General features: G+C 42.5%; 1 protein-coding gene across 2 annotated transcripts in view; it reads right to left on the bottom strand.

Moving 5' to 3' along the window:
* The window catches only part of LOC134351486 (cathepsin E-like), a 48,769-nt gene extending 47,720 nt beyond the window's left edge, over window positions 1–1,049 (bottom strand). Inside the window, exon 1 of one of the 2 annotated variants that reach the window (XM_063057699.1) lies at window positions 892–1,049. In XM_063057699.1, the coding sequence (XP_062913769.1) occupies window positions 892–947 (56 nt within the window). In that variant the 5' untranslated portion in view covers window positions 948–1,049. The remainder of the gene's footprint in view (window positions 1–891) is intronic. The other variant, XM_063057698.1, reaches the window with a different exon arrangement.
* Between the last annotated feature and the right edge of the window lie 13,685 nt (window positions 1,050–14,734).

Raw genomic sequence — 14,734 nt, 5'->3', positions numbered from 1 at the left:
CACAGACTTGCAATTACCCTAAAGACTTCGTGTTTCATCCAGCTTTTGACATACCACTGGCTCTCTCTCTCTCTCCCTAACAAGGGAGAAGGAGGCGTCTCCATTTTTCACCAGAGAGCCGGGAGACATAACAAACAACTCGCTGGTTTACGATGTTAATAGGACAATTCATGATGACCAAAACCCATCAACCAGTACGTCTTTGGACGATGGGAGGAAACCAGAACACCTGGAGAAAACCCATGGGGTCGTGGGGGAAACATTCAAACTCCTTACACCAATGATGGGAATTGAACCCAGGTTGCCTGGTACTGTCGAGTGTTGTGCTAACCACTATGCTACCGTGCGGCCCAATAAACATGATCTACTGTAATATTCAAAAGATGCTGCAAATATTTAATAATTCAAGTTGCACCTGCAGCAAGAGAAACTAAACTAATGCTTCAGATTATTGGATTTTCATCAGAACAGAAATGCCCCCACCATCCCCTTTACAATCCCAATAGTTTTTGTTTTAATTTCAGAAATCCAGCATCTGCAGAATGGTATTATTTTGACACTCAGTGTCTCAGTGTAAAAGTTGCATTTACATCTTCAATTCATGCATCAAATGTTCCTGCCAAAACATATCCTATTAGATCAACTAAAGGTTGGATCTATTTTCAAGTTCCCAGTTCCCAGTAAGGCGTGCAGTTTTATTACATAAATACATTGATATGTTAGACAGAAGGCATAAACCGTAAGCTTATTACTTATAATGTTTTCATTAAGCACACCTGAAAAAGTCCGATTTCAGCCATCCATCTCCAATAATCCTTACTTCCTGTTCATTTCCATAATTCACCGAGCATATTGGTTCATTAGAATTAAAAGGATTCAGAAATCACTCACCTCATCAAAGATTCTGCAAGGTGAATTGAAATTAAACTTATTATCAGCCACTTCATTTCGGCTTTGACTAGACGGACAGAACTAAAGCTGGTTGCATCAAAGTACGCCAATGACCCAAAATGACTGAGTCAATTTACTGAGCTCGATGGTCATCTAGACCCATGACTGATGAGCAAACAAGTGGCTCGATCGCTCTTTGGCTTCTGGAAATTGTTTCTTTATGTTACGTAATAACTTGGAAATTTGAACAGGTTGACATAAATATTGTGGATGGCTATTACAATGAAACAATGTACTCTTTAAATAATGTTAGGTAAGAAGACTAATTGCGGGACTTTTTTAAATTATACTGTATTTTGTGCATTTCTTGACAACATGAGAAATGGCAGCAGGATTAGCCCACTATGACACAGTGCCTAATCTGCACTGACTAAGGTCCAGACTTACACTTCATTTCAGAGCCATTTTCTTGTACTAATTCCATGTTCTATTGATCACTGCCTTGAAAATACTGAGTGACTGTGACTCCACCACTTCTAAGGCTAGATCATTTACCACTCTCTCAGTGAAGAAACATCTCCCCAACTTTATCCCGAACCCCTTATTTAAGGCAACAGCCCTTGATTCTAAACGTTCCACCCAAAAGAAACATCAATACATCTACCCTGTTAAGACTCTTAAGAATTTTGCATATGGTAATTCAAAGTTCAAAGTAAATTTATTATCGAAGTGCATATATCTCACCATATACTACCTTGAGATTCAATTTCTAGCAGGCATGTAGAGGGAAATAAAGAAATACAATAGAATTTATGAAATACTGTGAAATATAGTGGTTGTCCGCTGTGTCCGACGATGACAGGAAATCTGTGTAGGTGAGTTTTTAGAAGTGGAAAAGCCGTTCTGGGGCAATTCCACTCTCCCGACTTCAGAAGTCCTGGTTCAGTGGTACGAGTCGTCGTCACAAACTGGGTCTTCCTTGGTTGCAGTGGATGACCATGATGTCTTCTATGTTTTGTCATACCCTTTGCTCTCTATGGAGCGTTGCAGAACCACCTTCCTGACCATTGGATTTCACTATAGATCTCATCCACCCAGTCCACCAGAGCTGATTTGGCATGCTAGAACAGGCATGTCCCTCTCTCATCGGGGTATGAGGCTGCTGGCTACCCTCACCTAGTTTAGGTCATCTATCGAGGCAGTGTACCGAGGTGTGGCCGCTGTCACATGCAAACAGTTACTTGGAGCCACAGGTGAGAGCTGAGGGTCCGGTGGGGACCAAACGTCAGTGAGCTGCCCCATAATGGACATAACAAGCCTCTTCACCAGAGGTGCTACCCCTCCTTGGACACCCCATATGCCCCTACTATATAAAAAATATAAAAACTGGCAAATAAACAATGGGCAAAAAGAAGACAAAACATACAAATAATAAAAAAACCGAGAACGTGAGTTGTAGAGTCCTTGAAAGTGAGTCTATAGGCTGTGGGGTCAGAACAGCATTCGGGTAAGTGAAATGAGATTGTGTCATTCTTCTAAACACCATGGAGTACAGTCTCCTTAATCACTCCCAGATGACAAATGCACTATTTGAGGAATCAAACTGGAGAACCTTCACTGCAAGCCCCTAACAGAGTCTTTGTCATTACAGTACTTAGGTACGGAGATTGGACCTGTCCACAATTTTCCTGATCAAGTCTCATCAGAGGCTCTACATAACTGGAGCAAGACATATCTACTCTTGGACTCAAATAATCTTGCAATTAAGGCCAATTGTCTTATTCATTGCTTGCATTTTCAACATCCAGTGATTCGATTATTAGATTATGAAGACACACAGTCCTCTTTTATTGTCATTTAGTAATGCATGCATTATGAAATGATACAATATTTCCTCCGGTGTGATATCACAGAAACACAGGACAGACCAAGACTGAAAAAAACTAAAAAAAAACATAATTATAACATATAGTTACAACAGTGCAACACTACCATAACTTGATGAAGAAGTCCATGAGCACAGTAAAAAGTTCAAAGTCTCTCAAATGTCCCACATCTCACACAGATGGGAAGAAGGAAGAAAAACTCTCCCTGCCATACCCGACCACAGTCCGACTCTGAGTCATCCGAAAACTTCGAGCTCTGATCAGCTCTCCGACACCAGAGCGCCATCTCTATCCGAACGATTCGACCTCCATCTCGGTCGCCAGCAGCCAGCAAAGCCGGGGATTTTGAGGCCTTCCCTCCGAAAGATTCCTGATCACGCAGTAACAACAGCAGCGAACTGGCGTTTCAGAAATTTTTCCAGATGTTCCTCTGTGCCTTCACGTCCGTCTCCATCAATTGTCCACGGCCTCTATTTAACGGATACGATATCATTTTTCACTGGAGAGCTGCGCACGCGTGGCGTGCTGCTCTCTCTCTTCCCGCCGATTCATGAGTTCCCTCTAAACATCAACACCTTTCAATCTCTCACCAATTCAATAAGTATTTTATTGTTTCTACTAAATAGTTGGCGTCACCATTCTTCCATCTGCAAAGTCTTTGACCATTCACATAACCTATCTCTTTCCTCAAAGTCTCACAGCCCACACTGCCTTTGCATCAGAAGCATTACATTTGATCTCTTCTTAAGACTAGAAGACATGGGAGCTGAATTAGTCCATCAAGTCTGCTCTGCTATTCTATTATGCTGATTTATTTTCTCTTCTCATCTCTATTCCGTAGGGACATCCTTGTATTAACAGCCGTGCTTCTCTGGTCCGAGACTCCCTCACTATAGGAAACATCCTCTCCACATTCACTCTGTCTAGGCCTTTCAATATTTGGTAGACTTCAATGAGATCCTCCCATATTCTTCTAAATTCCAGTGAGTACAAGCTCAGGGTCACCAAACGGTCCTCATATGTTAACCCTCTCATTCCCAAACTGAATCTTTGATATAAATTGTGAACAATTAGAGGCACAAGAAAAAATTTCCGCATTCAATCCACTGGTCACGGACTCCTAACACAATCCTACTCTCTGTTTTCTGTCAATCATAGACTCCTACTAATATATTACCTTCAATATCCTGTCTTTCAGTTTTATGAAAACACCTCTTGTGGAAACTTTATTGAAGGTCTTCTGAAAATCTAAATGCTAGTTCACCCTCCAAACATTCCAACAAATCTTTTCAAATACCCCTTCCCTTTCAAAAATGGATACTGTTTTGCCCAAGTTGTTGCCACTTTTATAAATAATAGATTCCAACATTTTCCTTACGTTAATATTGGAACTGGAATTGGTTTATTATTGTCACGTCTACCAAGAAAAAGTGTAAAACTTACTTTTGCCAGTTATCCATATGGATCCTTTGACTTCTTAAGGTTGTTATGGCTAGGGAAGGCAGTGTAGTTAACCTCCCACTATCTATTAAACGCTCCCAATAGGGCAAGTCCCAAATAGCCTCTGACAACCAAGTTCAGTTCCTGACCTTCACGTGTGACTTAGCTACTAAGCCTAGTGGAACCAATTCTACTGACAGGAGAAGGGGAAAAGGTGGGTTACTGGCACCTTCAAACCAGTTGCTTCAGGCAGTTCGGACTCATCAGCCGTGGTTGTCAGCTCACCTAGGAGAAGGAAAACTCCAATCTCAAACCTCCGCTGCCTTGCCGCTACACCCACTCATGGGGAAGGCTTCGGGAGTAAACCCCGAGGAAAAATCTGGAACACGAGGAATTCTGCAGATGCTGGAATTTCAAGCAACACACATTAAAGTTGCTGGTGAACGCAGCAGGCCAGGCAGCATCTCTCGGAAGAGGTACAGTCGACATTTCGGGCCGAGACCCTTCGTCAGGACTAACTGAAAGAAGAGCTAGTAAGAGATTTGAAAATGGGAGGGAGAGGCTAGTAAGAGATGTTTCAAATCTCTTACTAGCTCTTCCAGCTGCCTAGATGGCACCAAATGGCTGCCTCTTTGAGCTCACTGGAGGAAACAGAGTAAATTCCTCTCTTTAATGTCTCTTTTCTGCCTTTCCAAAGAGACTGGGGTTCTATCGAGATCCCTGATCTGCAATGGCACTGAAAACTGCTGTTTTTCAGGGCAAATGAGTTCCCGCTCCTGGAGCTCGCTGGCCGGTCGTTTTCCAACATTCACCAGCGTGGGTGATGTCGCCTCTGGGGTGCGGCCCTGCGTGGCCCTGTGGACGACCAGCTCCGTGCTGGTGTTACCAACTGAGGCGTCACAGGAGAAAGGACATCAGGATTTTGCTGTGGCTGACAGAGGTCTCTGTAATCAAGTGACCGCTGCCTCTCTCTCCCTCTTGATGGAGGGGAGAGTTTGCTGCCAATTCCCGAGTCAGAGAATCCTGGAATAACAAGCGATGCGGCAGACCTTAATATCGTACAGTGACTGTTAGTCTCCTCTTTCGCTGTGAAATGGGTGACGTCTCTCTGTCCCTTGTTAGTGAGAGAGAGAGAGAGCCTGTGGCACGTCGAACTGTCGGGTAAACAATAGTTCTTGTGGACTGCAGACCATGGTCTCTGTGCTGTTGCTTGGTGGGTGGTGGGTGCTGACACTTTTTGCTGAAATGGGTGCGGGACGGGGGAGGTTGATGTGTTGATACTTTGTTGCTGCTTGTCCAGGAGAGGGGCAGAGGGGGCTTTAGGGTTCTAATGTTTTTTTTGTCATTCATTCTTTTGGGGTTCTTCCATTTTCCATGGATGTCTGCGAAGATTAAGTATTTTAAGTTGTATACCGTATACATTCTCTGAAAATAAATGGAAACATTTGAACCCTATTTCCCATTATATCAACATATTTACCTTTAAGCCTTTAACTTAAACTCTTATAAGTTAATTACATGAGCGTTATTTCCCCATTTTTTTACCTTTTGCAAATTACTCTCTCCTTTCCTTTCCTCAATGTTGAAGCTACAATAGAAAGATAAATCCCCAGACTAGCAGTGATCCCTTTAGAACAGAGATCAGAATCAGGTTTAATATCACTGGCTTATGCCATGAAATTTGTTGTCTTTGCGAGAGCAATATGATGTAATACAGAAAAAAAATATGAAATTACGGTATATATGTGTGGGCACGTGGCCAAGTGGTTAAGGCATTGGACTAGCTGCCTGAAGGTCGTGAGTCCAAGCCCCAGTCAAGAGAACGTGTTGTGTTCTTGAGCAAGGCACTTAATCACACATTGCTCTGCGACGACACCGGTGCCAAGCTGTATGGGTCCTAATGCCCTTCCCCTGGACAACATTGGTGTCGTGGAGAGGGGAGACTTGCAGCATGGGCAACTGCTGGTCTTCCATGCAACCTTGCCCAGGCCTGCTCCCTGGAGAGTGAAGACTTTCCAGGCGCAGATCCATGGTCTTGCAAGACTAACGGATGCCTTAAAATATATTATATACGTATATAAAAAAAGTTAAATAAGAAGTGCAAAAATAAAAATAAAAAATGTAGTGAGGTAGTGTTTGTGGGTTCAATATCCATTCAGAAATCAGTAACAGATGGTAGAGGGGAAGAAGCAGTTAATGAATCATTGAGTGTCTGCCTTCAGGCTCCTATACCTCCTTCCTAGTCATAGTCATACTTTATTGATCCCGGGGGAAATTGGTTTTCGTTACAGTTGCGCCATAAATAATAAATAGTCATAGAACCATAAATAGTTAAATAGTAATATGTAAATTATGCCAGGAAATTATGAAATAAGTCCAGGACCAGCCTATTGGCTCAGGGTGTCCGACCCTCCAAGGGAGGAGTTGTAAAGTTTGATGGCCACAGGCAGGAATGACTTCCTATGACGCTCTGTGCTGCATCTCAGTGGAATGAGTCTCTGGCTGAATGTACTCCTGTGCCCACCCAGTACATTATGTAGTGGATGGGAGACATTGACCAAGATGGCACGCAACTTAGACAGCATCCTCTTTTCAGACACCACAGTCAGAGAGTCCAGTTCCATCCCCACAACATCACTGGCCTTACGAATGAGTTTGTTGATTCTGTTGGTGTCTGCCACCCTCAGCCTGCTGCCCCAGCACACAACAGCAAACATGATCTCACTGGCCACCACAGACTCGTAGAACATCCTCAGCATCATCCGGCAGATGTTAAAGGACCTCAGTCTCCTCAGGAAATAGAGACGGCTCTGACCCTTCTTGTAGACAGCCTCGGTGTTCTTTGACCAGTCCAGTTTATTGTCCTAATGTTAGGAATGAGAACCCTTGGGTGATGGGGGTCCTTAATGATGGATGCTGCCTTTTTGAGGCATCGCTCCTTGAGGATGTCCTGGATGCTATGAAAGCTCGTGCTTACGATGAAGCTGACTAAGTTTACAACTCTCTGCAGCTTATTTTGATCCTGTGCAGTCGAACCCACCCCCACAACAGACAGTGAATCAGCCAGTTAGATAGTGAATCCAGAATTATTTGCTAAAGACAGCTGTGGGGGGGTCAAGTCATCGGGTAGATTTAAACTGGGGGTAGATAAGGCTATTGGTCAGTCAGGGTGTCAAGTGTTGCAGGGAGAAGGAGGAAGAATGGGATTGAGAGAGATAATAAATCAGCCATGATGGAATGGGGGAGTAGCAGTGGTAATGATATGTCTCAACAGACTTGGCCAGATAGGAGTTTCTAAAATGAATGCTGCTGTTGGGTACTGATGGATGCAGATAGATCCTTGGTGTCTCCTCACAATTTCATGTAAATTAGGCAGCACACTGATGGTCTCTCTGAAGAGTACTTCATTAAATATTGGAAAAGATTTCTGGGAAGTAAAACAGAATAAAACTGGAGCCAAAATTTAAATAAATATTAATTCATTAAAGGAAAAATCAATAGAATGATGTTAACTTTTTACAAAGATGTCTAGCTTTTGGAAATAAGCCTTGGGAATAAAATACTCATTTTTGACAAGGTGCCACACATGAGGCTACTTAACAAGATAAGAACCCATGGAATTACGGGGAAGTTACATACGTGGATAGAGCATTGGCTGATTGGCAGGAAACAGAGAGTGGGAATAAAGGGATCCTATTCTGGTTGGCTGCCGGTTACCAGTGGTTTTCCACAGGGATCAGTGTTGGGGCCGCTTCTTTTTACATTGTACATCAACGATTTGGATTATGGAATAGATGGCTTTGTGGCTAAGTTTGCTGATGATACGAAGATAGGTGGAGGGGCCGGTAGTGCTGAGGAAACAGAGAGTCTGTGTAGAAACTTGGATAGATTGGAAGAATGGGCAAAGAAGTGGCAAATGAAATACAATGTTGGAAAGTGTATGGTTATGCAACGTTTGTCCGTTCTTGGACTGTATTCCTTGGAGTTTAGAAGAATGAGGGGAGACCTCATAGAAACAGTTCAAATGTTGAAAGGCATGGACAGAGTGGATGTGGCAAAGTTGTTTCCCATGATGGGGGTGTCTAGTACGAGAGGACTTAAGGATTGAAGGGCGCCCATTCAGAACAGAGATGGGAAGAAATTTTTTTAGCCAGAGGGTGGTGAATCTATGGAATTTGTTGCCACGGGGAGCAGTGGAGGCCAAGTCATTGGGTGTATTTAAGGCAGAGATTGATAGGTATCTGAGTAGCCAGGGCATCAAAGGTTATGGTGAGAAGGCGGGGGAGTGGGACTAAATGGGAGAATAGATCAGCTCATGATAAAATGGTGGAGCAGACTCGATGGGCCGAATGGCCAACTTCTGCTCCTTTGTCTTATGGTCTTATTTTGTAATAGGGGGTGAATACTGAGGATAAAGCTAACTCAACAGATATAAGATTTAAATTCTGTCCTGATTTATATAACTTAGATTTTATAATGAGACTGGCAAAAGGCACCAATGAAGCCTATGATTATCACAAATAAGAACTTCATTTCAAAGTGCAAGGTAAATTTTATTATCAAAGTACATCTATGCCACCATGTACATCACTGGGATTCATTTTCCTGGGGGCATACTCAGCAAATCTATAGAATAGTAACTGTAACAGGATCAGTGAAAGATCAACCAGAGTGCAGAAGACAACAAACTGTGCAAATGCAAATATTAATAAATAGCAATAAATAACGAGAACATGAGACAATGAGATAAAGAGTCCTTAAAATTAGATCATTGGCTGTAGGAAAGAGTGATGTTCCTTTACCAACGTCTCTCCCAATAAGATTCTGCAGAATTAGTGCATATTAAATTCATTGCGTCTGTTTCAATCCCTCAGGAGGATCACACCTTGTCGTAGTTTGGAGGCTTTCCTGCCTCAATGACCCAAAGAACTATGTTGGCTGGAGTCAGAGCTTATGTTTTTACTCTTGGTAGGGTCACCCATGCCAAACAGATCAAAGGGTAGAGGCCAGACTAAGAGTGGTCCATCAGTCCTCCAGGTTCAGGCGTTCAACTCAGGGCGAACAACCCTGACTGGTAAAATAAAACTGTTATGGAAGCAGCAACAAAGAATCCTTTTACATCAGAGTGGCCAAGGACAGAGAGAGATGGGGGACCTTCATTGCTACCCTAAATACCAGCGGAATAATAGGCAATAGGTATCTGTTTCAATGCAATAATAGTCTACATTTGGGGGAAAAAATTGCCCATTTACCGGTTCAAATGATTTCTAAAAACAGATGAAACTCAAAGTCCATTAGGAGAATAAAATGATGATGAAGAACAGTGTCTCTCATGGTTAAAGTCCATGACATAGTTTGCATCTCGTTTATCTACTTAATTTGATGGACACTGTTATTGCATTTATATTCAGGAATGCCTGAGAAAAATGTCTGCTTTTCTATTCTAAATGAATGATACTGGTCTTCATTGGTAATATCTGTTGGTTCAGTGGTAAGGTCATCTTGACTGACTACTGCTGATAGAACATTTTGATAAGTACTATGTACTTGCTAAGGTCCACAAAGTACTGACAGGACAAAACACTGAATGTCAATAACCCACAGGACTAGCATCACCAGCTGTTCAATCATTAACCACTTAAACATTTCAGTTAGGCAAGCTTTTCTAAGTTTTAAGGCTCTATAATGGGCAGTCAAAGCTGCCCAATGCATCACTGGGGTCAGTCAACAACCATCAAGGGCATATGTACAAAAAGGTGGAGGAAAGGGGCTAGTAACATCATGAAGGATCCCACCCACCCTGTCATGTACTGTTTGTCCCACTCCCATCAGAGAGGAGACTATGTAGCATCCACAACAGGACACCAGGCTTTCCCCAAGCAGTAAAGCTGATCATCACCTCCACCCACTAGCTCCACCATTACTTTATTATTTCCCGTCAGTCACCTCATGGACAGCCTTGAGTCACTTAGATGTATAATCAATATAAGCATATAATCTATCTATAAGCTAGCTTATGTATTTACATTTATTGTGTTTTTACAATTATTATTATTGTGGTTTTTTTTATTTATTGAGATAGTCCTTCTGGCCCTTTGAGCTGCACCGCCCAGCAATTCTTCATTTTTTAATCTTAGTATAATCACTAGACAATTTACAATGACCAATTAACCTATCAACTGGTAGATCTTTGGAATGTGGAAGGAAACCGGAGCACCCGGAGGAAAACCATGTGGTCATGGGAAGAACATACAAACTCCTCAGAGGCAGCGGCAGGAATTGAACCTGGGTTGCCTGCACTGTAAAGTGTTGTGCTAACCCCTATGCTACTGTTTGTTGTGCTGCATCGGATCTGGAGTGTCCTTCAGTTAGTCCTGTCGAAGGGTCTCAGCCTGAAACGTCGACTGTACCTCTTCCTAGAGGTGCTGCCTGGCCTGCTGCGTTCACCAGCAACTTTGATGTGTGTTGCTTGAATTTCCAGCATCTGCAGAATTCCTGTTGTTTGCGTTTTTAACATCAACTAGAACATTTTTTGGGGGAGCTCTGCACGGTCTTATTAAACATTACTCATTCTGCTATCTAATATGAATATAAGATACTCGTGGTACCACTTGAAGAGGGAGAGGGGTTCTTGCAAGGTCCTAGCCAAATTATATAGGTTAACCAACATTGCCAAATTATATAGATTAACCAACATTGCAAATTACTCCATCAATTTATGTGTAGAAAACAGTTGTCTTATTTGTCATATTGGAGTATTAATGACACTGTGAGGCACTATGTTACTTTGAAGGAGCCTTATCATAAGCAGCAGTCGTGGATTTATGATTATTGATATTTTGTCAAGAAAGGATTAAATGTAAAATAGAATGGATAAGAGGTAAAATCAGCACTCCGGTATTCCATTCCAATGAATGGTCAGCGACCTGAAATGATAGCTCTGTTTCTCTTTCCTTAGATGTTGCTTGACCTACTGAGTATTTTCAGAATTCCCTGTTGTTCATGGCCCAATAAAGTGTCTGCAAACTGAAATACTGCCTTTGTCTCTCTTCCCATAAACGTGGACTGAGCTGCTGAATATTTTCTGATTCTATTTTAGATTTACAGCATTTTTATTTTTCTTCATTCCCTGTACTTATTTCAGCAATAAATAAAACACCTTCCCAGTTCAATGGCAGCATCTCTAGGAAGAGGTACAGTCGACGTTTCGGACCGAGACCCTTTGTCAGGACTAACTGAAGGAAGAGCTAGTAAGAGATTTGAAAGTGGGAGGGGGAGGGGAAGATCCAAAATGATAGGAGAAGACAGGAGGGGGAGGGATGGAGTCAAGAGCTGGACAGGTGATTGGCAAAAGGGATATGAGAGGATCGTCTTTTTCCCCCTCTGTCCCCCTCACTATACCCCTTGCCCATCCTCTGGTTCCCCCCCCCCCACCTTCCTTTCTCCCTAGGCCTCCTGTCCCATGATCCTCTCATATCCCTTTTAAATTTCCAGCTCTTGGTGCCATCCCTCCCCCTCATGTCTTCTCCTATCATTTCGGATCTCCCCCTCCCCCTCCTACTTTCAAATCTCTTACCAGCTCTTCTTTCAGATAGTCCTGACGAAGGGTCTCGGCCAGAAACATCAACTGTACCTCTCCCTAGAGATGCTGCCTGGCCTGCTGCGTTCACCAGCAACTTTTACGTGTGTTGCTTGAAATTCCAGCATCTGCAGATTTCCTTGTGTTCCCAGTTCAATATAGCTTTGACCATGCCCAAAAAAAGAAATTTGATGCCAACATTTTCAAAGCACACTCCAAGAAAATAGCAGCCTTAAAAAGGACCTATTATCCTAACTTTGTGTCATGTGATACATAATCTTCAAATACTATTGATTGACTTGCTCTAATACAGTGAGCTCTTGTCTCTCTTTTAAAAGTCTCCATTTTCTGGATGCCGCTTGCCTGCAAATAACCTACTCCAACCAACTTTTGTGGGTTCTGTTGAAAGCTGCTAGAATATGCCTTGCCCCAACTTGGAACTTTAACATGTGAACCAGAGAATCATAGATTTCTGCAGCACCAAAATGGACCTTTTGGCCCATCTAGTCAGAGCCAAACTATTAACTTGCCCAGTTCCAATGACCTGCATCCAGCTATAGATCTCCACATCCATCCTATCCAAACTTAGAACCACAGAACCATAGAACATTACAGCACAGAAAAAGGCCTTTTGGCCCTTCTTGGCTGTGCCGAACCATTTTTCTGCCAAGTCCCACTGACCTGCACCTGGTTCATATCCTTCCATACACCTCTCATCCATGTACCTGTCCAAGTTTTTCTTAAATGTTAAAAGTGAGCTCGCACTTACCACTTCATCTGGCAGCTCATTCCATACTCCCACCACTCTCTGTGTGAAGCCCCCCCCCATGTTCCCTTTAAACTTTTCCCCCCTCACCCTTAACCCATGTCCTCTGGTTTTTTTCTCCCCTTGCCTCAGTGGAAAAGGCCTGCTTGCATTCACTCTATCTATACCCATCATAATTTTATATATCTCTATCAAATCTCCCCTCATTCTTCTACACTCCAGGGAATAAAGTCCTAACCTATTCAACCTTTCTCTGTAACTGTGTTTCTCAAGTCCCGGCAACATCCTTGTAAACCTTCTCTGCACTCTTTCAACTATATTAATATCCTTCCTGTAATTTGGTGACCAAAACTGCACACAATACTCCAAATTCTGCCTCACCAATGCCTTATACAACCTCACCATAACATTCCAACTCTTATACTCAATACTTTGATTTATAAAGGCCAATGCACCAAAAGCCCTCTTTACGACCCTCTCTACCTGCGACGCCACTTTTAGGGAATTTTGTATCTGTATTCCCAGATCCCTCTGTTCTACTGCACTCCTCAGTGACTTACCATTAACCCTGTATGTTCTACCTTGGTTTGTCCTTCCAACGTGCAATACCTCACACTTGTCTGTATTAAACTCCATCTGCCATTTTTCAGCCCATTTTTCCAGCTGGTCCAAGTCCCTCTGCAGGCTCTGAAAACCTTTCTCACTGTCTACTACACCTCCAATCTTTGTATCATCAGCAAATTTGCTGATCCAACTTACCACATTATCATCCAGATCATTGATATAGATGACAAATAACAATGGACCCAGCACTGATCCCTGTGGTGCACCACTAGTCACAGGCCTCCACTCAGAGAAGCAATTTTCTACTACCACTCTTTGGCTTCTTCCATTGAGCCAATGTCTAATCCAATTTACTACCTCTCCATGTATACCTAGCGACTGAATCTTCCTAACTAACCTCCTATGCGGGACCTTGTCAAAGGCCTTACTGAAGTCCATGTAGACAACATCCACTGCTTTCCCTTTATCCACTTTCCTGGTAGCCTCCTCAAAAAATTAGATTTGTTAAACGTGACCTACTATGCACAAAGCCATGTTGACTCTCTCTAATAAGTCCCTGTCCATCCAAATACTTGTAGATCCTATCTCTTAGTACTCCTTCCAATAATTTACTTACTACTGACGACAAATTTACCGGCCTATAACTTCCCGGATTACTTTTTGATCCTTTTTTAAACAACGGAACAACATGAGCTATCCTCCAGTCCTCTGGCACCTCACCCGTAGATACCGACATCTTAAATATATCTGCCAGGACCCCTGCAATTTCAACACTAGTCTCCTTCAAGGTCCGAGGGGAAACCCTGTCAAGTCCTGGGGATTTATCTACTCTGATTTGCCTCAAGATAGCAAGCACCTCCTCCTCCTCAATCTGTATAGATTCCATGACCTCACTACTTGTTTGCCTTATTTCCATTGACTCCATGCCAGTTTCCATAGTAAATACAGACAAAAAACCCATGTAAGATCTCCTCCATTTCTTTTGGTTCCATACATAGCTGACCACTCTGATCTTCAAGCGGTCCAATTTTATCCCTTACTATCATTTTGCTCTTAATATACCTGTAGAAGCTCTTTGGATTATCCTTCACCTTGACTGCCAAAGCAACCTCATGTCTTTTTTAGCCCTCCTGATTTCTTTATTAAGTTTTTTTTTGCTCTTTTTATACTCCTCAAGCACCTATTTGCTCCCTGTTTCCTATACATGTCATACATCTCTCTCTTCTTCTTTATCAGAGTCCCAATATCCCTTGAGAACCAAGGTTCCTTATTCTTATTCACTTTGCCTTTAATCCTGACAGGAACATACAAACTCTGCACTCTCAAAATTTCTCCTTTGAAGGCCTCCCACTTACCAATCACATCCTCACCAGAGAACAACCTGTCCCAATCCATGCTTTTTAGATCCTTTCTCATTTCTTCAAATCTGGCCTTTTTCCAGATTAGAACCTCAACCTGAAGACCAGATCTATCTTTATCCATGATCAAGTTGAAACTAATGGTGTTATGATCACTGGAACCAAAGTGTTCCCATACACACACTTAACATTTCTTTTAAATGTTGGAATTGAACATGTATCCACCATGCCTGCTGGAAGCTCATTCCAT

The sequence above is a fragment of the Mobula hypostoma genome, chromosome 9 (assembly GCF_963921235.1).
Source record: "Mobula hypostoma chromosome 9, sMobHyp1.1, whole genome shotgun sequence".
In the NCBI taxonomy this organism is placed as follows: domain Eukaryota; kingdom Metazoa; phylum Chordata; class Chondrichthyes; order Myliobatiformes; family Myliobatidae; genus Mobula; species Mobula hypostoma.
The sequence above is the reverse complement of the archived record's forward strand: the minus strand, read 5'-3'. Positions and strand labels throughout refer to the sequence as shown.